This window comes from Bombus vancouverensis, unplaced genomic scaffold (genome assembly GCF_051014615.1).
Source record: "Bombus vancouverensis nearcticus unplaced genomic scaffold, iyBomVanc1_principal scaffold0022, whole genome shotgun sequence".
Classification (NCBI taxonomy): domain Eukaryota; kingdom Metazoa; phylum Arthropoda; class Insecta; order Hymenoptera; family Apidae; genus Bombus; species Bombus vancouverensis.
In genome coordinates, this window is record NW_027468913.1 from 455,423 (window position 1) to 480,997 (window position 25,575).

The window sequence follows — 25,575 nt, forward strand, 5'->3', positions numbered from 1 at the left end:
ACGAATTAAAAAGACGCAGGACTAATAATAATAAAGGAAACTTAGTTCGTATTATAAATTGAATTTACATTAGAAAAGAAGCACGATCAAGCGAAACAGATCGTAGAAATGACAAATATCATCGATATACGTTTCAGTGTAATTTCACTTTTGAAAATTATTTAGTTTAATACGATCGTATTCATCGCTCTGAAACTTTCATTGTGCTGCAATTTGTGCTGCGTCTTTTTAATTTCTCTATCTTTCTGTGTTTTCGGAAAAATTACTTGAAAGATCAAGAATTGCTTGCCTTATTTTATTTTCGATTAGTTAGGATTTGATTATTCCAGGTAAGCTTTATTATTTATAACAGGTTTTATCACTTGTTTATTATTTAGGAGTTTGTTATTTTAGGATTAGTACCTTTTAGGATTTCTTATCCTTCGAGTTTCTGTTTCAGATATCTAGGTCTATTTCAAGATGTTTTATTACATTAGGATTATTTATTCGATTAAGATAATTTAAGAGTTTCACAATGTACAAAGAAATAATCGCGTGAAATTTAGATTTATGCTTTAAACGTATTAAACACGCGGTACTTTCAATGTCTATAGCCTCGAACGTGTTCTGATTAGTTGTGTCATTGTCTGTGACATTGAAATCACAAAAATCCATTGCAAGTGTGCTGTCATGCAATGTGGATGTAATTGGGTTTTTTGGGTATTTCCTGTATCATCTGATTTGTACAGTACTATTTTAACGCAAGGACAGGAAAGTTATTATATATTTCCCGTCCATTATTTGAATCGTTGTGAAGTGTAACGAATTATATTCGATTCGAGGAGATGTTAATGAATTACCCATTTCATATGTCATTACATGGAAATAAAAATCATTGCAAAAATAATTGATCTAATGACAACGGAATTTCCAATATTTTTTTGTTTCGTCACGTCTTTTTCATAATATATCTTTTATAGGTACGTGATTTATTAATCGTTCAAATGGAAATAATTATTCGTATAATATTCAAATGATTCTAGCCATAAAATAAATTAAAACGATACCTGTAATGCAATCTGCGTATGACGTCAACCTCGATCTATGCTTATACAAGAAATTTTATCAATCAATGACTAGATATACAATAATCAAATATTATAAAATTTCCTGAAAACCTTTAGGTGTTAATATTAAGGTGTTAATATCTTTAATATTTGCAAGTTATTGTTTAGCGCTAATTAGTTAGAATGTAACAAGTGGTGTACCAGAATTGAGATAATTAAGCCACACGAACAATCTTATTTAGATCTTTTTAATTTTTTAATTCTCTTTTGCTCTAATACTTCGTAAAATTAATCTTCATTAGCTACTACACTTCATAGAATGACAAGAGATAATTTTTCTTATATAACGTTTCATTCATAAAATCTATCATTAAAGTATATCTTCATAAAAATATCATTCCATACTAACGGTATATTTGGTGTCATACGAGATAACAGTTACCAGTGATGACATATGTAACTTTATAAAGATATCTCGTTTTATTATATATTAAAAGAATGTACTCATTGCTGCTATATTTCAGATGAAAAAAAGGAGGCAACGATTTTACAGTAAAATCGTTCGTTTACAACTGATTCATTTACATTTCATGATAATACTGTGCATTCTGAATATGCTATGATTTGGTTTAAAATAATAAATAGTCCATTCTTGCATACTATTGCTCCAGCTTTACTTGTATTTTCGATATTGGTATAAATAGAAAGACAATTAATGTCGTTCGAGTCTATTTTCGGATCATTTATATTACGTTTAATCCATATAGTTATTATATGAGACATAGTATCGTAAAATTTGAAAGAATAAAACGTTCGTACAGGAAGTACATTTTATAAGAACTCCAACAAATCTGCGTGTGCACCTAAAATACAAACTGATAGTGATTGTTCATAAGTTTATATACATTATCTAATGTCAATCGAAGGTATCAATTCTTTCTCTCCATAAGAGTACTTTTTCATTTATGTGTGTTCAAAAATACATGTGTTCAACCGTGAAGCATATGTCACCTACAACGAAAAAGAGTTTTCCTATTCTTAATATTTCCTTTATATACCTATGAAAGTCTATTCTTCGCGTAGTATGAAATTATGAATAAATCTGGAATATTGTTCAATCTAAAAAGAAAAATAACTTATTGACATCATTCATTGATACGAGATTCAGAATGTTTGTTTTGTCTTGCAGAAAAAGAAGGCAGCCCTCCCTTTCTTTTAATGTGAAATAGAAAGCGAAAATTTGAAAACAGATTTTTTGGAAATTTACTTGCAAATATCGTTTTCAATATCGTGATTTTCTTCCCAATGGTACTGTACTTTCAAATTTTCCAGTATCCCTCTAAAAACAAAAAGTCGAACCTCGTTATTATTAACATAGGCATTACAAGGAAGAGAAGTATTAGAAAGCAGCTCCTTTTTATTATGGATTTCTTTATAATCATGTAAATAAGAAATTCCGGAAATTTTTTCCTCAAGAATTTAATTCTTGTGTTTTGATTGATAATTATTACACTGCATACTAACTTTTCGCATACTGTTCGCGTCTAACAATTTCCTAATAATTCAATTTCTTCAATTACTTCAAAATTACATATGTTCTTGCACGAATTCAAAAGTACGTATGATACAATTACAATTGATTCTAAAATAATAATTATTTAAAGATATTAAGATACTAATTAAACGTTTCACTATATTTCAATATCTGGAACAACAAATTTTTATTTATAAAAAATGAAACTGTGTTTATATATTCTTTGTCATGATGCTATTTCTTATTACCATGTCGACATTTTTTAAAATTCATTTTGTTATCTCTACGCAATATGAAAATTCATATACTGCTTAATATTTTTTACATATTATCCATCCACCGCATGATATCTCCTGAAAAATCAAAATATTAATGTTATATTATTACAATGCTTCTTAAATTTCAATTTTTGACAAATTTGAAATCCAATATATTTTGCACAATTATTATTTATCAAAAAATTCTAAGTTAGTAACTTTCTTTTCAAATGGCAAATAACATATACTTTGACTTACCTGTAACTTTTTGCTCCTAATCATCATTTCCTCTTATAGAACATCATTATTGTTCTTATAATTACTACCAGTGTCATAGATATTGTAGTGGCTACAACTGAATTAATAGAAAATGATAAATAACTGTGTATAACACTAACACATAACTGTGTATAACAATGACACATAACTTTTACTTACATATCAGTCGATAAGGGATTACTGTGATATCCTGTTGATGTTTCTTAAGGCACTTGATTAGGTGTGATACGGTATCATTCCTTATGGTATACTGTAGATAAGTATTTTAGAAAATGACAAGAATAAATCTAAATTATTCAGAGGTTCCAGTTTCGGCTTAGACATAAATACAGGACCATTTGCAAAGAAGAAAGGGTGCGTTTCTACAGCCTCGTTATAGTAACCATGAATACCAATCTCTGAATTACTGGTTACTAAGCATAAATATCCTATAAAATTTAATATATTTCTTTAATTTTTAATACATACATGAGTTAGTAGTTCTAAATTATGAATCATCCTACCTGTGATATTACACTTTTCCTTATAATATCATCACTCAAGTGAACAACATTAAGATCATGTAAACCATGTCATCCTATCTTACTGTGAAGATACTTAGTTATGTTATCTAACATTATAAAAATATCATCAAATTCAAGTCCTTTTATTCACATCACATGGCCACGACGATCTGGTTCTTCGTTATATAATGTTCTAAAATTTGTCGTATATATAGGATGTACAAACCGTGATATCAAGGTATCAGTTCTTCCTTCCCAAGGGACAGTTTCATTAAAATTCTGATAGAATTAAAAATTAATTATTAATATTCTAACAATCATATATGTTAAATACATTATAGTCAACGATATATACCTGAGCGAATGTAGGGGTGATTCCTTGATAATTATAAATGTCATCAGCCCTCATCATTGTGCCACTTCTTTGTACTCCAGCCTCTAAATTAACAGCCTAAACAAACATACAAAATTTTATAGAAGCTGTACAAAATATAGTATATATGCGCAATATTGAAGCGTTCAAGGGGATATGAAGGTAATGGACATCACATACACGTGTACTCTCATGCAACAAAATACAATTAGATTTAATAGTATAAGCTCTTTTATTCATCATAATAGATTGGAAATTTAAGTGTCTTACGAGGGTGAGTAAAAAGTTACCCGCTCTGTCGGTGTAGAATTTATTTTAAGCAATTGTCAAAAAATAAATACATCATTTTTTGACATAATCACTCAATTTCTGTATACACTTTGTCCATTTGCTGAAGGACCTTCGTATTTTCTCATTAAAAAATGTTTTGGGCTGAGCTGCGAACCACGAATGCATCGTCGTCTTCACCTTTTCATCAGCTTTCTCGGCATCCATCTCGCACAAACTTTTTAAAACCCAAATCTGTCGTGCACTATTGCATAAGCAGAGCCGTGGCTGATTTGCAAATGATTTGCCACATTATCCAGTGTCACTCGTCTATTCCATAGAGCATAAGTTCATGAGCACGTTCAATGTTGTCATCGTGGATGTGGACGGGCGTCCAGCTGTTTTTTCATAACACTTGTGCGATCTTCTTTGAACTTTTGTGCCCATTCAAACACACTTCGTGACAAAACACTTTCTCCATAATGTGCATTAAATCTTTGATAAATATAGGCATCAAACATAACCTCCGACCACAAGAAACGAATCACAGCATCCTGCACTGTTTTCCTGCAAATCACCATTGCAAAGCGCCATTACTCGCGCAACGGTCACAAACGAATTGACGTAACACAATGAAACCTACGCAGCAGCACTGAACAGATATTGACGTCATACGAAGAGTGCAGATGGATCAATACGGTCGACAGAAGTTTTAACTATCTGGAGTGCGGATAAATTTTTACCGAGAGTCGTATAGGAATCTATAATCTGTAAGTACACCTTTGGCTGAATGGAAATTTCTCTTACATATAGTCAAAAATGCAGAAACAGTGTATTGAATTGGAAAGTGATAAAAAATAAGTGAAGTTTCGAGGTTGCATGTGATTGCATGAGTACACAGGACGTTTTTAGCGAATAAAAAATAATTTTGAAAGACACGAGACTTATCTTGTATTTTATGCACTCTCTGTGTCCGAATCTCCAGAATCTCTCTATCTTATGAAGTGTTTTAGATTAGCCGGAAAATTTTGTATGTACATACAAGAAGTATACGATCTAAGTGGAATATTCCATTATTCTCTTGATACAACAGAAACGAAATTTACAGAACTTCTCAGAAAGTTGGTTTATTATTACCAAATTAATAGAATTAATATACGTTTATCATCTTTACATACCTAAGTCGTGGAGGTTTATCGTGCGTAGAAAATTAGTGTCGTTTCAAAGTTACATTTCGTACATTTTAAGCCTATAATTTGTAACGTACAAAACAATGCAAATTTGTGCTGTTTCTGATCTCCACAATAAGAAAATCCAACTTTAGGTTTTTTACACAATGATATTTATGGAACAGTAATATCATATTATTGCATCGCTTGGAGAATGAAGTCAAGGTACGATGTGACCCTAGTGTAAACGCTGGGATAGCCAGCTGTGCCGCACTTATAAGCATAAGACACAATACCTATTAAATACGAGGTTAATTCATGTTGTATCAGCAGTGGTCCGCCGCGGTCAGCCTGAAAGGATCGTTAAATTTTTAATCAAAGATACTGAAATATATCGATCGAATTGTATTGAAATTATACTTATATACAGTAATAATCTTCTATTGATTTGTGTATTGAAATACTCCAATTTATAATGTACATGTTATATGTATTTTGAGCAAAACTAAGATTAGAAGGAAATTAGATTAAATACCATAATGAGGTGTGAGAAGTGGGCAAAACTATTGAATTGTGTTTATCTATTATTTCTAATGTTTAAGACGTCGATTTGATGTTAATTCGAATTGACGTGTCTTCAGATACCGTATAGTTTGTAGTAACTCTGTAACTTAATTACCATACAAGAATCCTTTCCACCCTGAGCATGTTCGGCGCATATTATACCATCAGTGATATCAGGTGCATTAGGAAATTTGGAACAAGCTATTTTGCATTCGGCGTTCTTAATCACTGGCATTTGTACTACCATTAATGCATTACGTCGTGGTCGTCCTACGAAGAAAATAAGAAAGATATTTAAGACTGGAACTGTTTAATTTTATTATAAAATTGATATCACTTACTATATCTTAACGCTCCCCATCCAGCAACAAGGGGGTTATAGCCGACGAAGTTGCTCTTTCGTAGGGGCTCTTTCGTACAAATGGGATATACGTACCCTGAAAAATAAAAAAATAAATGAAAATGCAGGAAACGAATGACCAAAAGTATGAGAAAGAATTGTACACGCTTTATGACACAATATATGTGTACAGTAAGAAATTTCAGGATATGATACTTCAGTAATACTCAATAGCATATATATATATATATACATATATATATATTTGAGGACTTACTCGAAAATGGCACCTCCTCCGCCAATCTAAGAATGGCAATATTATGATTGCGTATGTTTTCTATTCCATCCATATGTGCACAATGTGCTGCGGTCAAAACATGCCTAGCCGATATCAGGGAACCTCCGCACTTCCATAGTGGTTTGTCTGGGTGTCGGGGATTACGAAAACCTAATGCAGCGATCCATGGCCAAGCGCCTAAAATGCAATAGTCATAGTTGTGAATATACATAATTTTTTCTCACGTAACGAGTAACAACGATTATTACCTATTCGATATTCGATCATACAGCAGACGATAAGTACATACGTACAAATACTCTGAAATAGAGATTTGATAAAGACAGAAATTAAATTTTTATTCCAGTGAAATACAAATTATTAAATAATTCTATATAATTTCTATTTGAACTATACTGAACTATAAAGTTCAAACGTGTAATTTCTGCCCTAACAGTTTTTGATCTCTATCCATATTATTACTCCTATATCAATTTTTTATTTCAAGCAAAAAGATACTCTTCCTAACATGAAGTAAAAGAAAGAAATAATTCAAGTTAATAAGTAAAGTTACTACCGATGAAATCATAGCATTATTATTTAGTCTAATTGAAATGTACATTGATGTGCTGTTTAATGCCTTTAAAGTTCATTCTTTGCAGTAAATGGCTTATTATTAATCGGAAAGAAAGACATAAAACGTACCAAGTTCAGCTGGTTTACCATCGACCAGCCTGGTATGAGAGACGTTGCTAAAACCACAGTATGGTGGTCGCAAAGCCTTATACTTGTACACAGTTTTTATTAAAATTTCTCTCTTCTCTTTGTTTGGATCGTTCGGACAGCAAACGATCGTAACATTGCCCTGGTATCTGCACACTGATCGTCTATAAAAATCGGTGGCTGTACGGTACTGTATCTGCCATATTTCTTGCAGAGGTTTACATTTTCTGTAGTCAAGGCACCTGCCTTCTTGATTGTCCGGTGTGGTACATTCTGGATCAAACAATTTTAAAACATTTATACAGTTCAAAGATGCGTAAGAAAGCGACACCGATTACTCAACTTTCGAAGTAAAAAGCCGATCAAGTCCACCGGATTGCCCTACAGACACGTATTAATCCGTAAGAGTTAGTCATCATGTTGATAATAATTATCTAAAGAAACTCACGTGAAAATATAAAATTTTAATTGTTATATTAATAATTTAATTATAATTTAATAATAATAATTTAATTTAAAATGAGTGAGGGCTAGGAGATCATTTGGATCGGTGGAGATAGGAGTTAGCGGGCGGGAATTGAGGACTGCTTCTATTTCTATGATAAGAATATTACGGTGTTAAGCTCATATGTTTCTGTTTCTCCACTCGCGCTGCGCCATAATATCCTTTGATATTTCCGATCCTCTGGTCGTACGAGGAATTGCCGATACATTTTCTCGATGTCGCCAGTGAGTACGTACTGATGAGCGCGGAATCTAATTAATATACAAAATAAATTGTGAATTGATTCGAGAATATAGGATTTCCCCATTTTCATGATTATCGTGATTTTTGTATAAATATATTTTTTAACATACTAATAATTAGGTACGTATAAATTAGTATTATCAATTATTTTGCATTTATAATTCCGCCTCTAGTATAAGTGTTAATTGAAAACTAACTTTATGTTTCAAAAAGTACTAGCAAAGTCGTTGAGTAACAAGCCACTGATGCTAACACAAATAGCATTGTCGTAATTAAATATTTCTAAATATTCATTTTTCATTTTGAACCTGTAGAAACAATTTATTATATATACTATTAGCTAAGTAATTGCATATTTAATTAAGTCGAAATATAAAACTTAGTTATTTTAATAATTTAGAAAATAAAAAACTGACAAACATTTCAATTTAATTTATGGTTGGAACAAAAGACAGTTATTTTTCATTAATTGAAATATTGCAATGCAGAGTACTTTCCAAAATACGCCGAGAGTATTCCTGATGGTGAAACGAGCGTTGCTTCATCGAACGCAGCTAAAGAAAACAACATCTATGTAGTTGGTGGTACGATGCCTGAAATAGAGGGCGATAAATTGTACAATACCTGTACTATTTGGGGTCCCGATGGAACTTTGATAGCAAAACACCGAAAGGTAAGTAATATATTCCTTTATGGCTTTGAATTTGAAAATATTGGGGTGAAGAAAGTGACTCTATCTAGGAATAATTTAGGAATATACATATGTACATACGTATACTATAACCAATTCTATAATTTACGGTTTATAAAATACGTTATGATACGGGAAACGCCCATTTTTGTTGTAATGTGTTTGTTGTTGTATAAATTTTTCACATACGAAAATACTTATTTTTTCTCCTTTTTAAACATTATTAAATGATAAGATTTTTTAATAAAAGAAAGTGATAAAAACGCTGTCAGTTATTAAATAAAAAATAATTAAAGTTTAGGAGTTGGTAACTTTGATATTAAATTACAAAAGTTGCAGTAATAGAATTAGCGACCACATTTTTATGTTATTAGGTACATCTATTCGACATCGACATTCCTAATAAGATTACTTTTCGAGAGAGTGATTCACTCAGTCCTGGTGACTCCCTAACGACGTTCGATGTGAAGGGCTGCAAAATAGGTATTGGCATTTGCTATGATATTAGATTCGAGGAAATGGCACGCATTTATCGGAACAAAGGTACAGTAACTTAATCGATCAATACTTAACTAGCAAAAAATTAAATATCTTTCTTAAATATATTCTATATAAAATTAATATAATCTGTAACTCTGTATAAAAAGAAGCTTAATTTAAAAAACCAGTATATTTGCTGAAAATGAAACAAATAAAAGAATTAAAAGCACAATAAGAGGACTGTCCTCGCATATTCAGAAATGATGGAATGTGAACCGTGCAACTACGAAGTTAATTGGTATTCGGTGGCTTCATATTTCCTGCTTCTCTGGGTTAGGTTGCCAAATGCTGATATATCCAGCGGCATTCAATATGACCACTGGACCATTGCACTGGTCATTACTTCAGCGTTCCAGAGCGAATGATAATCAATTATACGTTGCCTGCATATCACCGGCTCGTGTTCGTTAAGCAAGTTACGTCGCATGCGGACATACACAGTTGACCAATCCATGGGGAAAGATTCTTTACGATTTGGAAATATATTCAAGAGAATATGGCAGTCACCGATATCGGTAATTTACAGCTTAAAATTAAAAGCGAGAGATCCATGATGTAATTAATTTTTAGTCTCGTTAATTTATCGATTTAGCCATCTTCCTCTGTATTTGTTGAATTTATTAGTAAGCATTACTTATTACTTCGTATGTTTCTTTTTTCTATCAGATCTAAAAGTTGTTGAGGAAGTAAGGGCTCGGATACCTACATTTTCTCAGAGACGTACAGATTTGTACGACACTGTCTGTAAGAAGGAGTAACTCTACACTAAAACAGAAAATGTTTTTTTATAATATTTCTACTACGATATCCTTTTTTTGTGAATTATTACTAATTTCTTATCATTTGTACTAAATGAATGACTCGATTAAAAAAACTAAAACGTTATAAATAATAATCTGTATATCTTGTGTATCAACATGTAATTGGATATTATAATAATATAGGAATGCTATAATAATATAGGATAATAATATAGGAGAATAATAATATAGAAAAAAATACATGCTTTTAAACACCTTTAATATCGATCACATAAATTGTTATAATTCACAATGATTACGCATACATAAAAGACCCCTTGATAGTAAAATTTACGATCAAAAGGCAATTACGTATCGTTTAACAACATTTAATTTATAACACCTTTTAAACATTTAGACAGATTAACACATAACACTTCTTATATATAAACATCAATTCGAAGTTATCAGCTTGGATAAATTGGTCGATTAATACCTGTAGATTGTCTGTCTCGATGAAAGACTTAAAGAGAGCAAAAACATGATAATGCCGCTAATATAATATTCCTTCTTTCTTGTATCTGTCTGCCTCTCAGGTCGTTTTACTAATTACAATAAGTAATTTCGACTTCTTTGCGCTCTCTTTTAACGCATTCGAGACCGAAAGAAATTCATATCAGTCAGTAGGCAAGGGTATAATATACATATTTTATATATAACTTATGTTGTTACGCCGCCTAAAACATCTGCACGCCAGCCCGCGCGACCGGACAACAACCGACCTGCGTAACGTCACTTCGACCCTCAATAAACCTAAGGGCCCACCATAACTTTCACTTTCCTGTATTGTTTCGCCATGTGTCGTCAATCCGTTTGTCCTGAAGAATTTCTTAAGCCTAAAAGTATTTTCGACGCACATCTGGTTTTTTAGAGAGGTCCTTGGGTTTATTAGTCGCACTTAAAACACGGAGAAAGCGGGTATGCACCCATGAGGAAAATCCGAATAGCCCTGTAATAAAACAAGCTAGGTTTTCTCACGCACACAGTCATCTATCCACCACGATGGTAGGAGACTCCCTACTCATCCCTTCGAGCAGTAATGCAGGTCATGACCAATCGACACCTCGGTTCGTTACCCTCACTTTTCCTAACGAAATTGGGAACAACGAATCCGTGTTCTTTAGGCACAGGGGCACACCCACACCGAACTTTTCTTCCGTATTAAAAAAAGAGCGACAGTCAGTCTAAAAACTAACGCCTAACGCGGCAGTCTGCACATAGCGCGAGAGTCGCATACTTCCCGCAAATCTTTGTCGGTTCTCGGTGTGGTCGAACATACATCTTCTCTCCTAAATACATCATAGTGCTAAGTCCATTAATACACTAATTTCCAGTATAAGAGCCCTGCTCTAGCGCACATATCTATCGCATCGTTGTGCGACAAGTTGTTAACTATTTATTTCGGCATCAGTGTAGTCTAAGTGTTGGACATATATAATTTATAACTCTGTGAATCACAGGGTTATACAAACTCAATCGCCCCTTATTATCTCAACGGAAATCAGGGGATCGATCAATTCGTGGTGTCGACTGCTACAGTCGTAACGGGGATTTACGACCCCCGTTGACGTCTCTCCTCGCGATTACGTCTCCCCGCAATTGGTCGAAATTACATATGTAGTAATGTATATATCATGTTAATTTCATATTTTCTTCAATATAGAATTATTATTATATATATATATAACTGTACATAATACATTATAGAATAACATAGTATATAATTTTATATTTTAAAAATATGAGGCATACTATTTAAGATTGTCATCGATTTAAAATCAAAGTATGAAAAGGATACCCTGGAGAGAGTAAAACACAGAATCATTCCAACTAAACATTCAGATCGTACCGACACCTAGGTATCGTCTTACAATTAAATCTCGGTCTCGAATGGATTAAAATGAAATACATACTTGCAGCTTCAACATCTTCAATATCGAGGAGATTCAAACTTTACAAATAAATGTAAATTGCGATGTAAAACAAAGCGATGTAAAAAGGGAAAAAGGAGGAAAGAAGGAACAGGGAAGCAAAGAGAAGAAACGAATTTTTCATTTTCTCGAAACTGGATCAAGTTTCAATGAGTTAAAAGAGAGCGCAAAGAAGTCGAAATTACTTATTGTAATTAGTAAAACGACCTGAGAGGCAGACAGATACAAGAAAGAAGGAATATTATATTAGCGGCATTTTTGTAGCCATTATATATGGTTTCGATCGCATAATTAATCAGTATCAACTTACCAGTCTTTAACGGAAGGACAAAAAGAAGAGCAGACGGCACACAGACCGCAATCATGATCATTTTCAAGTAGAATCTCAAACTGCCGTACATCTTCGAAAACTTCGTTAGTCGTAAGGGATCAAAGGATGATGTCCGCGCTGCGGAAAATAGATGAGAAGCGGCTATTTCAACAACCACCGTGTAGGTACTGCTCTAGCCAGAAGTATCTGCGACAGAAATCAGAATACACTCGTTTTCGCATGGTTGGATCAATTTCGCGTGGGACTAACCTGATTGAACCTAAGGCGGGATAATTGCTCAACTCACGACTTTAACCAGACCGCTTGATTCTCTGTAAATGCTTGAAATTGACGCTTGGATTCTTTCCAGATTAACTAGCTTTGCCCCTCCCTCCCTTTATCTATTTTCTTAGATCGACTTAGACTGCCACAACATATTATCTTTCTTCTTTTCTTTTCTTTTCTTTCCTTTTGATCTTTTAAAGCCCTAAATCGCTGGCTATTTTGTATACTATATATTTTGTACACTCAATTACTCTGTAAGTCATAAGTACATATGTTTTACAACGTTATTTGTCGTATTTCAGTAAACCCCAGAAAAGCCAGAAATATATTTTCAGCATGTTTTAACGCGCCCCTGGCAAAGATCTCAAAAACGAGTTGCGGCACAATTTAAAGCGACAAATAGCATCGCGTGTCTCGTTGTGGTAACACACGTTTCGCCAGCTTTTTAAAAGCGCTCTCCGTCTGCTTTTTCCTCTCTTCCCTGTCTCTTCGTTTTTCCTTAACAAGCGAAACCATTTTCGCGAGGACGAGAGTACGGAAATGACGTACTGGCAATTTTGTTTTGTGATAATACAAGCAGCTCGGTTTCAGTGAATTAAACTTGGCCCCAAGCTTCTACTTATCCCTACCTTCCTTTCCTTTATTTTCCCTTCTATATCGGTTTTGCGGTTTTCCACATTTCCATCACAATAAACCATGTTTTTTCTCGATTTTACATGTTAGCCAATGATTCACGGCAAAAGCGTCGACTGTAAAAATATTTGTAGTTGCAATAGCAACAAGTATGTTTTCTCAAATAGAAAATATTGGGAGCGTACACGCTGGCAAAACAATTCATGAATAGCTCGTCCTCTGCTTGTTATTTGTTTCGATACTGTTAGCAAACAAATTCATGAAACATACTGGTATAGCGTAAAATGAACATAAAAGTTTTGCGTACACTTGAGAGCTGAACTTTGGTTGTTATACGTATATTATATATATACGCACACAGTTATGTATATGTATATATATATATAGAAAATTCCTTAGAACTTTGAGCTTAATAACATATTAAAATCATTAACATTAAGGAGGTGAACTTTACTTATCAATTACCAAGGTTTCTTCCGCCAAATAATACATAAAAATTGAAAAAGATAATGTAACTAGTTTTAACTTTTTTTTGTGTTATAATTTGAATCACTCGATTTATCCGACTGAGGATGGTCGATCGCAATCTCAATTTATACGTATTCTCATCGCATGAAATAGATCACATGAGGGATTTTCAAAAGTCGATGGAATATTAATGGCGATTAATTATTTACAGGTGTATTCTGTGCGGCTAAAGCAGTCACCTAATGAATTATTGAGTACCAGGAATGTTAGCGGTAAACAGGATTGCGGCTATGAATGATTCTCTAATGTGTATATTAGAGATGAATTTGATAATTTATTCTCATAATATGCAATCCGCTTTTAAGTGTAAATCATAATTAACAATTTCTGTTTGATCAAATATGAAGAGTGGATAAATCGATACGCTTAAATCAATATTAGAATTTCTTAACATTTTTATCAAATATTTTAGCACTGTAGAAGCATCGTAGTAGAGAAATATTAGGTTGTTCCAAAAGTTTCTTTCGTTTTATAAGAAAGTAATAGATGTACAACATTTTTCGTTTTATATTATTTTATTGAATTACGTGTGATCCACCTTTTTCCAATTTAATATAAAATAATATAGAATAACATAAAACAAAATATGTTGTGCATCTGTCATTTCTTTATAAAACGAAAGAAACTTGGGACAACCTAATAGAAATTTACTTTTATTATCCATTATAAAAATGGATTGTTAATCCTCTAGGAGATACGAATAATATAATTGCAATTAATAAGGAATAAGTTAGCATAACTTAAACCAGCTTTTGCAGAAGGCTATTAGCTAAAGATGTTTATTAAACAATGACAACATGAATTTTCTTAAGTACCCCATTTGGTACTTAATCTACTTCGTAAGTACTGTGTGTCCTAGCCTTCAAAGGATGCAATTTTAACCAGAATGTTTCACATTACTTACCCGTATTATTTCCTTGTAATATAATTTATATTTACATTATCTACGTTACGTTACATTCTACGCGTTAATGTAATGTGATTTTTATTTCTAATCGAAGTTATTCAAAATTTGTAGTATCTCAATAAAACATTAACAGCCTGCAAAAACTTCACGGAAGCATTAGTATCTTCGAAACTATTGAATTCAAATGGCTAATATTCCTTAACAATATGCATTCGACGACGTTTATCGAGAGAAGTATGTGGCGTAATAGTTAAACTTTCAATTCATATACATATATCGTTTATGAAAAAGTAGTCATTCTGCTTTTGTGATCTGTGACACACTATAAATTCTCATAAGCTAACTAACGCCTAATCTTCTGTAACGTATTAATATAATATAGGTATGTATATCTCGACTTTGAGCAACCAATTGGTGCTAAATAAGCTTTAGTACATACTTCTTACACGTAACAAAAGACCAGTTAACATCTCTGCTCTTAAAAGAAAAACGAAAGAAGCTCTGAAAAGCTGCAGAGTTCAGGTCGAATAACACCAGCTCAGATAAATGACCCTCTAACTTACCTTTGTCCTCATCGACGTCAGTGATTTTAAAGCTAGTTATAAAGTGCACTTCTCAGCCAGCGTCCACGGCAGTCAATATTATTTAACGGGCCTTAACGCGATGTAAAAAGGGAAAAAGGAGGAAAGAAGGAACAGGGAAGCAAAGAGAAGAAACGAATTTTTCATTTTCTCGAAACTGGATCAAGTTTCAGGCTGCTCGCCAAAGAGTCTGTAGCTAACGAGACAAGATTAGACAAACCACGCTTTAAAATTCCCACAGAACTATAATAATCCTCGAAATCAATACGATTCGTCGATCCATCGCCTGATTAAAAAATGAGATAGGATGAAGCTCACTAGTCGGCCTTTGAACTTTCAATAGCGCTTACGGCTCGTATACTCTAGTTTGAATGCTACAATGTAAGCCAAGTCAGCTGTAACTAGCGTTCGCGTGATTGTCGCTATCTATTATTTACACGTTACACGTTCACCAGACAAACGCGTCTACCGGTTGACATTGTTTTCTGTCCTGAGTTTCAAAGCAATTATGTTGCTTCGTGTAATCAAATCTCGCCAAACTAACGATAAGTTCTTGTTTGATCTTACACAATTATTAAAACTATACAAGTTAAACCAATCTAGCCTAAACAAGTAATGTCGTTATATATTCTTTTTTAAATCTATATATTGTTTAATAAATCGTGGTTAGGATATAGTAGCTGACAAAAATATTCGGACAAATATATTTGTAGAAACATTTTAGGAGTGTATTATGCATAGTGGCACTATTTAATACTGTACTGTGACTATCATGGTCGTGTTGGTATTATTCGAAACTAATCTGAAAATCTGTATGGAATTTGTAAGATATTTAGTACGAGTACTGTGCATTACTGATATGTACACAACCGAGACGAGATAACGAAGGTACTGCTCTCCATTGTTCATCGCTACGCGTTGCTAATAGCAACGTATAATGCATATATATCTCGCAAAGACCATAAAAGTACCCAATGGAACCACGTTTAATATTTGATAATAATGTCCCATTACAGTTTCGTCATTTTCAATTAATTAAACACGACCCTCTCTTTAAAAATTAGAAGATAAAATACGTAATACAAATCTACTCGAAATCTTTTAAACCTTACGGACGACCTTACGGACCTTACTTATGGTCTTTAAAAGCAGCAGGGATTAGCAGAATATTAACTGCGAATTTTTCTTGGACCGCAGCATGCAATATGAAATATGGTTATTAAAATGTACACTGAAAATTTCATATCCATAAGATACTCGTGCTTGTAGGACCTTGAAAATGAATTCTTAACCCAAATAGTCGACCGAGATACTCGAGAAATTTTGTGAAGCTGACGTCAATACCAATATGTACCGTCGTTGTGCTATTATTTCGTGATAAGCCGTATTGATTGCACTTCCATTTCACGGAATTAATTTTTCCACACAAAAAGTGATAACGATAATCGAAAAAAGAAAAATATGCTACCACTTTTCGTATCAGCATACACAAGCGCACTCGATTTTACACGAGTATACAATTTGCAAATTCGACGGAACGATCGGATTTAATTATTTTTTCGATATTTCAGGCATCAAGTTTTATTTACACATCGAACGTTGAAATACGGCGAAATACAAAATGTACAAACCACTCTGGACATTAATTAACTTTAAACGTTATTGATTAATTAAAGAAACCAACCATTGTGTTGATTTTTACATTTTGAAAAATTGTTATCCACTTTTGCTTTGTTTAAAAATTGAAAAAAAAAATACTTTTATTGTAAGTCACGAGTATCTCTTTTATTTATTTAAACTTTAGATCAAATATTACAATTTATAAATATATCATTTATTTAGATATACTTGTAATATCTGTTTTATAAGTTTGTACAACCATTTATCTATTTATCTATTTTATTTGCACATAATCTTTATAGACTGATTTTGTAAAGAATAAAAAATTGTGATTCTATTTAAAAACGATCGTGTCAGACTCAAGTGATAAGAGATATATATTTCAGCGATATATATATATATTCAGATTTCACCATCACATAAACGGTGCTATTGGAAACGTTTCACAATAGACGTCTTATAAGCGCCTGCGATGTCCGTCATATGTAAAGCTATACCACTGAATCACGGCCGCCATTTAGTGATTAAGGTCGATCACTTAGAGTTGTTAATCCGACATAATGGCGAGCAATACATCGAAGACATTATTGGAAACACAGTTACAGTTTAATTTCATTGAGCTTATTTGCAAATAAATGTGTACAATATATTTTAGAGGTTTTAAATATTATTGCTGACTAAACTTCGCGTCTGCGCATTATCTTTCTTTAACTTTTTTTGCATTTTCTTATCGACGCATGAAGACGAAATGCGTAAATTTTATTATTTATTTAAACATTACTATATTGTGCTCAAAGTAGCGGAATATCGTTCTATTATCAATATATGAAGAACTAAAAGAATTAAAAAAGAATTAAAAAAATATGTAGTTCAATCAATACTTCGTGTATTTTTCTATCTCCACAAGACAATATCCGGACCAGTTACGCTTACAGTATCAACAAAGATTTGTCCAGCCATACGGAATAAGTCGTACTCAGTAGTTTAAAAGTATTAACCGCAGGAACTCCAGAAACACTTTTGAAGTAACTTTCGAACCAATAAATCCCCGAACTAAGAACTGTCATATTTCGTCTCTATTTATCGAATATTGTGAGAAAATGCAAAAAAAAGAAGTTAAATAGAAAAAGTACTTGGAAACTTAAAAGAAAAAATCTCGAAAAATCTCTTAATACTTTTTACTGTCATCTTGAGACGCACCATATGTTAAGCTTCTTCGTAGTTACAACTTTTACCGCAGATGTAACGAACTGACAAATGCTTCGAATGGCGCGCGCGCGTCAACGCCTGCACTTAAATTTTAAATAAATGTTTTTAAATAAATGTTTAAAATAATACATTAAATGTATTAACTTTCTTGCGCAATTTCATTTAATTTCTTACGATATGGAGGGTTTAATTATGTTTAAGATATCTATTTGAATCTTTTAAATTCGAAGTTTTTTAAAAAATTACCTTAAACTTTATAAAATTAAATCGTTTTTCCACTTTGTTGTATCATAAAACAGTTACTTAAATTCAAACCTTACCGTCGTCTTAAAATATTCTATATTTTCCTTGTCTTAAAAAATCTCCCTACAGAAAGAATAAAGAAGAATAAATTCCCATACGTTAAATTTCGCGTGATTGATGGAATACATAACGATAACGAGAACTAACTAGCGACAACAAGCAACCATTAGCAAGGACAACTGGCGACTATAACTGTCGTCTCTATGATGTATGGCGACTAAGGAGAACAGCCAGCAACTACGGATTACATGTAACAACCAACTGCCCCACTTCTAAAAGGCAACTAACTTGCAAACCCTTTGATGGTTTCTGTAGCGTGATATACCCCTTGAACGTGGTTCAAGAATGTGGTCGTCGCTGGACGGCGGTTTGACAGCAGAGCGATCTCGCCAATTCAAAGCTTGACATTACAAACTACCGAGAATCATTAGGCTCGTTATCGAGCATCTAGCTTTCAGAAGGTGCTTTATCATATAATATGACTTCACGATATTTTTATAGCAAGAAGAATGGCCAACCTCTAACAAAACAAATTTTTACTAAGTGCTGCATGTGAGCTGCAGGCCGGCCTACTAGGGAAATTTGACGAATGAATAAACTAAAATATATACGAATATATTCGTTATATCATAAAATGCCCGCATTATGTTCTCTAACACCATAGAGGAAACTAAATTTATATATTAAAAAATTGGAATACCTGTTATAAGAGAGTTAATTAAATTCTAACCTATCGATGACTCCATAAAAACCTTTATTTCCTAAAAATGTATATCTTCCAAATTCTCCTTAGAAAGTATCATAGAGAAAATATGAAACCTGAAAAGTACATCACGCTGATGCCTCGATCAACCCTCGTGCTTCGCAGTCCATGTGTCCGAGCGATGAATTCCCTCCAAACAAGGAAAAACCAAAGGAAGGTCTTCTTCGAAGGACGTGAGAGGGTAAGGGAAGCAACGGGAACGATGATCACGCGATATACTGGCGGCGTACGTATAGAACGGCTGTTGCGAGAGAGTTCGCAAGAAACAAGAAGAAAAAAGGAATCGTAGGCCGACGCGACTATACGCTGTCGACGGACAAACAGCGACTGAGCCTAACTGAAACGAACTCTGTCGCAGTATGAGCACGGGCTACGTTTGCGGGTCGATCGAACACGTTCTGCGTCTCTCCTCGGCACCGGCGTCAAAACCACCCCCGACGAGCGCAACGCACTGGTGCACCTGCAATATTAACCACTGGTCTTTCCTTTTTCGCGCGATATTATATCAGCACCTATGATACCATTTCAAAGACCGCAATCAAAACATTAAATACCGCATTAAAGCCATACAATAATTCGCAATATTCATTCGTAAACGTTATTGTATATGTGCTTAATTAATCGTTATTATGTTTCGAATGATTTACTACCTCGTATTCCATAAGCAGATATATGGTTCATTTTCACCTCAAGTACGATATAATTTGTAACAAATATTTATAATTCACAATGTAAAATATTTATAATTCATTGGAAATATTTTTCTATCACGGTATAGTGGTCAAATTTCACATAAATCACAAACATATGGTAGTCAGAAGCTATACTCACGACATGACAAATCATGAAGATGTCATGAAAAATGGAGTCCGTCCATATATATTCAAACGCAACGAACAAGTTCGAACTTTTCGAGAATAAACGATTTGTTCGATAACATCTGGCGCGAGCTTCTCTTCTTTTAACGATAACAATTGACAACTAAAGCTCGAGAGGCTCGTAAGGATGAACAGCGACGAGTATCTAGAAGCTATGTACTCACCTGGGCAAGGAGACTCCAACACCAAGGACGTTGGAAGTTTCGAGAAGCGAAGATGGAAACTGAAATAGCACGTCAGGTCAACTCCGGCGAAAACTGCTAAAGAAAGAAAAATCCAACTAATTTGTTTCCAACGATAAAATGAAATTAATTTGTTTCACAAATTATTAACTGGATATTATTCAAAAATTATTCAAAATTCGCTTGATTGATTCACGACCCGGGACATTTGGGTCATACCATTTTGGTAATGGACGAAAATGGCAGAAGGAAGAACGACCGTTTTTTTCATATTTCTCTTTCCCCGGGAAACGATGGAATGCCCGAGCACCTTGTTTCATTTCTTCTCGACATCAATTTCAATCTTTTTAAACGAAATATAATCTGAACGATGAAAAGTTCATTCAAATAATGCTCCGCGCCAGACACTCACGAAAATTAAGAAGAAACACGGAAAATTCGCGAATAAAACGGATTTCTTTGTCCCAGTGAGATAATAAACCTCGTTCACGTATTGGTTTTTAAAATCAATATATCCACCAATGTGCACTCGTTTAACAAGGGTGATGGAACGTGCCAAAAATCTCTCAAGAGGGTCTTGGCAACGGAAGAGTCGAAAACGTCACAATTATGAATGAAAAATTCGAATAGTTGCTGATTTTACAGTCGAAACCGATAAAGAACTCCAGATATTCCCCCAATTAATTTACAATAAATTCGCGAAAATGATCGATTGCTGACGTCATTGTATTCTAGAAAGATTGTAAAACGATAAGAATTTATTGAAAAAACTTATATTCGATGATAACACTTCTAATAAGAGTACTAAGAGGAGCGATTCTGTACTCACCTTCCTGCCTCGAAGTACCGAACGCAATTAACCGTCCGCCCAGGATGGAACCGTTCGGAACTTTTGTAAGTCACTGCACGGCCGCTGCTTATGGTGGAAATGTAATAGATATAAGTACAGAGCGCGTGAGCGAACTAAAAACGCGATAGAGAAGTAGAGAGAGGATGTTCCGTCCTTGTCTAATGACGCGCACTTGTACAGGAAATATGTAACAGGGGTATACGAGCAGCGTCAGTGTCCACTAGTGTGCATGCCTCATTAAACAAGGACAGGAAGTATCTATACATGGTGTTCTCTTTCTATTTCCATGTTGCATCCATCTTACTATACAGTACACACACTCAGCTATTCTATCATTATATTTGTGCGTTGCTTATGTGTGAACCAAACATTTCCATGGCAACAAATCGTTTGTCTCTTGTTTGATGCTCGGTTTTCAACGGAGTTGAAAGAATTTTTTAAGAGAAACGTAATGGACGGGTTGTTTTTAAAGTAATAAACGGAAATTCTCGTATCCATTGAGAAACGATAGGCGATTTGAAAGTGTCACTATGAACGGTGATTTATCGATGCAAGGTAGTATGAATAAGATATTTTATAATCTGCGAAAAAAGGTAAGGAATATTCTAGATTTTAGATTTTAGATTTTAGAATTTCCACGTCACAGACGAGTGTGTTTTGTTATTTGATTTGTAATATTGCTGCAGTTCTCTTAATAGCTGTTCGTTTCATGCGATACTCGCACATAGTATCTATGACTTTTGCTTCTAACAATTTTTATAATTAGGCTGTATCAAATATTTTTAACGTTCGTGTTTCATGAAAAATCATGTGTAACTCGTTGAATTCGCAAATGTAACAAAAAATTACATGAAAAAACTTATATTATTGTAATGAAAAAATAATTATATTAGGAGGAGAGTCGTATTTCGGAACGTCATCGGAACATATTATACCTTGTATGTTATTATTTGGAACACAATGGGTGAGTATATTATAATTAAAATATATTCCTAGTTCCAATTCTCTTGAATAGTGTCAGTGACCAATCGAAATAGAAATCAGTGGACATCGTGGAAAGAGAAGGCGAAACCAAATTTGAAAATTCGACATCGGTAATTCAGTAGTTAAGAATAACTCAATCGATAATGTAGATTAACTAGTTATAAACAAATATATGAAATATAAATTCAAATTATTCTTATCCATCTAAAAATTGGAAATTAAAGAGCAGAAGACAAGAAATTATCTTCGAGGATTTATATAGTAAATACATTCTTTTGCCTGTATTACCTAGAGATAAAACAGTTGTTTGATGGTTATCTTATAGTGTTCAGTCATTGCGAAAAATATTTTTAATCGATTAAAAACTATAATTAATTAAAAACTACATTTCTTTAGGTATATAGACATTAGCGATGTATTATTCCGGGAAGCTCGTCTATCTCCCGAACATCGGGTCTGCGACAACATCGATTTGGAAATTATCGTTGCAGAGTATGAAAATTATTACAAGATGAAATTTCAAAAATATCCCATATTGTGTAAGAAAATAACTGGAAGGGAAATGACGAGGGAAGTGACAAATGCAAGCAAAACGTAAGAATTTAAATTATTTAACGATATTAAACGGTATTCAACGTATCGTATTCAACGTATCGTATTCAACGTATCGTATTCAACGTATCGTATTCAACGTATCGTATTCAACGTATCGTATTCAACGTATCGTATTCAACGTATCGTATTCAGCGTATCGTATTCAACGTATCGTATTCAACGTATCGTATTCAACGTATCGTATTCAACGTATCGTATTCAACGTATCGTATTACAATATGATCCAGTGTTTGTAGAAGTATTGAGACAAAAGCCAAATCTATTAGTAAACAAGCGAGAAGTGAGCCTGTGAAAGAGACGAATCTACAGCAGAAGATAACTGATGACAATACGAATCATATTAATCTCGGAATGACAGTGACGTCGATATTTCCCAATGAGAGTGATGGACGTTCATCAGAAGAGCTATTTAACGTCCCAATGGAACAATCCATGCAATCGAAGATATTGAAATGCATTGAAAAGCTTTATTCAGATAATCCGGAATTACGAAAGATTGCTGAGGACATCTCATGCGTAAGTTATTTTCGATTAATATACGTATCGCAAAGCTTTTAAACGATAAAATTCCCGTCGATAAACCGTTCAACGTATATCGACGATGACGTGATTTCAGTAACGCTTCAAATACCAAATTACGTAACACTTACTTAATATAGAGAAGACGCCATTTTATCTTTGTATCGTCACAGGAGATCATAGTAAACAAATTAAATGTACATTGGGATGACGTTATAGGCCTAGAAGAATGTAAAACCGCTGTTAAGGAGGCCGTTGTGTATGCCCTTAAGTATCCTATCTTTTTTGATGGCCCGTTTTCCCCCTGGAAAGGTATTTTGCTGTACGGCCCACCTGGTACAGGAAAGATACTCGCATTCTTTTCATTTCTGTACGTGTTTACAAGAAATATACAAAACAGGGAAAACGATGTTAGCGAAGGCAGTCGCGACAGAATGCCATTGCACCTTTTTTAACATAACTGCCAGCTCATTGGTCAGCAAATGGAGAGGCGATTCCGAGAAGTATATACGTGTAAGTTGCTTTGTCTCTGTAAGTTTCTTTGTTCCTTTGTCTATGAAGGAGAGATTCTAGGTATAAAAAGATTTGATTTTATTTTTCGTCATTTATATATAAATAGAATAGTTGTTTAGAAAACGAAATGATATCATATTCGTGATGAGGCAATGAATTTAAGGAATTTCGAATATAATATTTAATGAATAATACATTTGTTAAACTGAACAGGTTTTATTTGAACTTGCCTATAGTCATTCGCCTACAATTATTTTTATCGACGAGATTGACTGGATCGCCACAAATAAAGGAGACTGTATATTGTCTGAACCTGCAAAGAGATTCAGATCAGAACTTCTTTCTAGATTGGATGGATTAGTGTCTAATGAGAATTCTAATGTAGTTCTTCTGGCTACAACTAATTCCCCTTGGTACGTATATCACGTTATTTCAATGTTTTCTAAGTAGAAAATATCGTAATATTTCTCCAAATTCCAAATATGTTATTGTGTTGTTTGAAGTATTCCTTCATTATTATTAGTATAATAGAACGATAATATTTATTGTAAATATGTTATTAGGGACATTGATGCAGCTTTACTCAGGCGTCTCGAAAAGCAAATATACGTATCATTACCCAATGAAGTTGCTCGACTTGGTATATTCAAATTATACCTTAGCAACCACTTATTAGAAAATACAGACATTGTAAACCACATAGTAAAATATACTGAAAGATATTCTTGTGCAGATATAAAATTGCTTTGTAAGCAAGCGTGGTTACTAGAAATAAGCCCGATATGGAGGAGACTTGAAAAGAAAGAAACACCTGTTACCACTTTGAAATATGAATTAAAAAGTTATGAAATATTAGCAAAATTGTTTAAAAAAATGTCACCTACAGTTATGCAAATAGATAAATATGATACGTGGAACAAATAAATACGCAATCGTAAGGACAGATATTGAAAAATATAAATAAATGGATTATCGTTCGAGAAATCATTCGCATGTGTGTGCATGTGTGTATGCGCGCATGTGTGTGCGCGCATGTGTGTCATGTGTGTCATGTGTGTGCGTGTGTGTGCGCGCACGCGCTATAGGCTAAGTTTAAAATATTCGGTTGTATTATATCCTTGTATTATATATGTCGGAGATGAAAGGAAAACCGGAGCCTTCCCTTTGCAATTTTGAGGAAGCCTTCTAATGCTTTAGCCTAGATTTTATCATAACTGTAATTAAGCAATTGTCATTTGTAATTGTTTGATATTTGTGAAAGCGAAAGTGGGTTCGAGGTGACAACTGGTCGCCGAACGTAGCCACGGTCACGGGATAAACGTTTTGCCTGACGAAGGTGTGGATCGGTTGTATTGTTCTCCCTAGAAATCACATAGAATTGTACTTTAGAGATGTCGATATAATGGGACACACGTTGTATTAGGAATCAATCTCCAGACAGAAACTGCCTAGTAACGGCGTTTGAATCTTTCTCGATGTTTCCAAAGAGTATACAACAAACTTTTGACAGAAATTGCCTAGCAACAACGATTGGAACCTTCTCGATGTTTCCAGCGAGCATATAACAAACAAATGCAGTCGTATAGCGAAAAAGATTTTCATCAGATATTCATTCGTGTGATCGCCTTGGAAAGTGATACATCGAGCAATTTACCGAGTGTCTCAGCAATTGTATTTTGTGTTTAAAATTATTCTACACATAGTAAAGAGTTATCCCGTTGACCGTGGATTCGTTTGAACCCCGGAACATTGTTAATAGCGTTAATTAAATTCATTATTCGTGAAACCTATCAATCGTTAATCTCATTATACGTTAAATTCATTATTCGTAAGACATATTATTCGTTCCTCTT

At 33.6% G+C, this 25,575-nt stretch overlaps 2 protein-coding genes and 2 long non-coding RNA genes across 7 annotated transcripts in view; 2 read left to right on the plus strand and 2 right to left on the minus strand.

Annotated features, from left to right (window-relative positions):
* LOC143304085 (uncharacterized) overlaps positions 1–25,575 on the minus strand; it is a 246,164-nt gene that overhangs the window by 131,449 nt on the left and 89,140 nt on the right. The gene's annotated exons all lie outside the window — the stretch shown is intronic.
* Positions 610–5,120, minus strand: LOC143304082 (uncharacterized). Its single transcript, XR_013060769.1, has 6 exons — positions 4,283–5,120; positions 3,975–4,070; positions 3,620–3,898; positions 3,276–3,544; positions 3,096–3,192; positions 610–2,933 (listed from the first exon to the last, which is right to left on the minus strand). It is a non-coding gene; the product is annotated as an uncharacterized LOC143304082 (long non-coding RNA).
* Positions 4,940–17,555, plus strand: LOC143304081 (omega-amidase NIT2-A-like). Of its 2 annotated transcripts, none has more exons than XM_076626418.1 (5): positions 4,940–5,029; positions 8,569–8,753; positions 9,146–9,314; positions 9,589–9,826; positions 13,950–17,555. In XM_076626418.1, the coding sequence occupies exons 2-4, from the start codon at positions 8,670–8,672 to the stop codon at positions 9,720–9,722; spliced, it is 387 nt and encodes a 128-aa protein (XP_076482533.1). In that variant the 5' UTR covers positions 4,940–5,029; positions 8,569–8,669; the 3' UTR covers positions 9,723–9,826; positions 13,950–17,555. The 2 variants fall into 2 exon arrangements, with proteins under 2 accessions (XP_076482533.1, XP_076482532.1); XM_076626417.1 differs by lacking the exon at positions 13,950–17,555 and adding an exon at positions 9,978–10,333.
* Positions 18,440–25,512, plus strand: LOC143304079 (katanin p60 ATPase-containing subunit A-like 1). 3 transcript variants are annotated; one of them, XR_013060768.1, is made up of 5 exons: positions 18,440–22,336; positions 22,472–22,669; positions 22,918–23,206; positions 23,429–23,722; positions 23,936–24,075. XR_013060768.1 is itself a non-coding variant. In XM_076626412.1 (4 exons), exons 2-4 carry the CDS (start codon positions 23,471–23,473, stop codon positions 24,644–24,646), a joined length of 813 nt encoding a protein of 270 aa, XP_076482527.1. In that variant the 5' UTR covers positions 22,966–23,206; positions 23,429–23,470; the 3' UTR covers positions 24,647–25,512. The 3 variants fall into 3 exon arrangements, 2 of the variants coding, with proteins under 2 accessions (XP_076482527.1, XP_076482526.1); XM_076626412.1 differs by lacking the exons at positions 18,440–22,336; positions 22,472–22,669 and adding an exon at positions 24,286–25,512 and having other exon boundaries at positions 22,966–23,206; positions 23,936–24,135; XM_076626411.1 differs by lacking the exons at positions 18,440–22,336; positions 22,472–22,669 and adding an exon at positions 24,286–25,512 and having other exon boundaries at positions 22,976–23,206; positions 23,383–23,722; positions 23,936–24,135.

Bases quoted from the DNA above. Each gene is read 5' to 3' on its own strand.
- LOC143304081 (XM_076626418.1), top strand. From the start codon at position 8,670: ATGCCTGAAATAGAGGGCGATAAATTGTACAATACCTGTACTATTTGG. The intron at 8,754-9,145 runs GTAAGTAATATA...TTATGTTATTAG, and splicing joins TGATAGCAAAACACCGAAAG to GTACATCTATTCGACATCGA. The intron at 9,315-9,588 runs GTACAGTAACTT...TCTCTGGGTTAG, and splicing joins ACGCATTTATCGGAACAAAG to GTTGCCAAATGCTGATATAT.
- LOC143304079 (XM_076626412.1), top strand. From the start codon at position 23,471: ATGCCCTTAAGTATCCTATCTTTTTTGATGGCCCGTTTTCCCCCTGGA. The intron at 23,723-23,935 runs GTAAGTTGCTTT...TAAACTGAACAG, and splicing joins ATTCCGAGAAGTATATACGT to GTTTTATTTGAACTTGCCTA. The intron at 24,136-24,285 runs GTACGTATATCA...ATATGTTATTAG, and splicing joins GCTACAACTAATTCCCCTTG to GGACATTGATGCAGCTTTAC.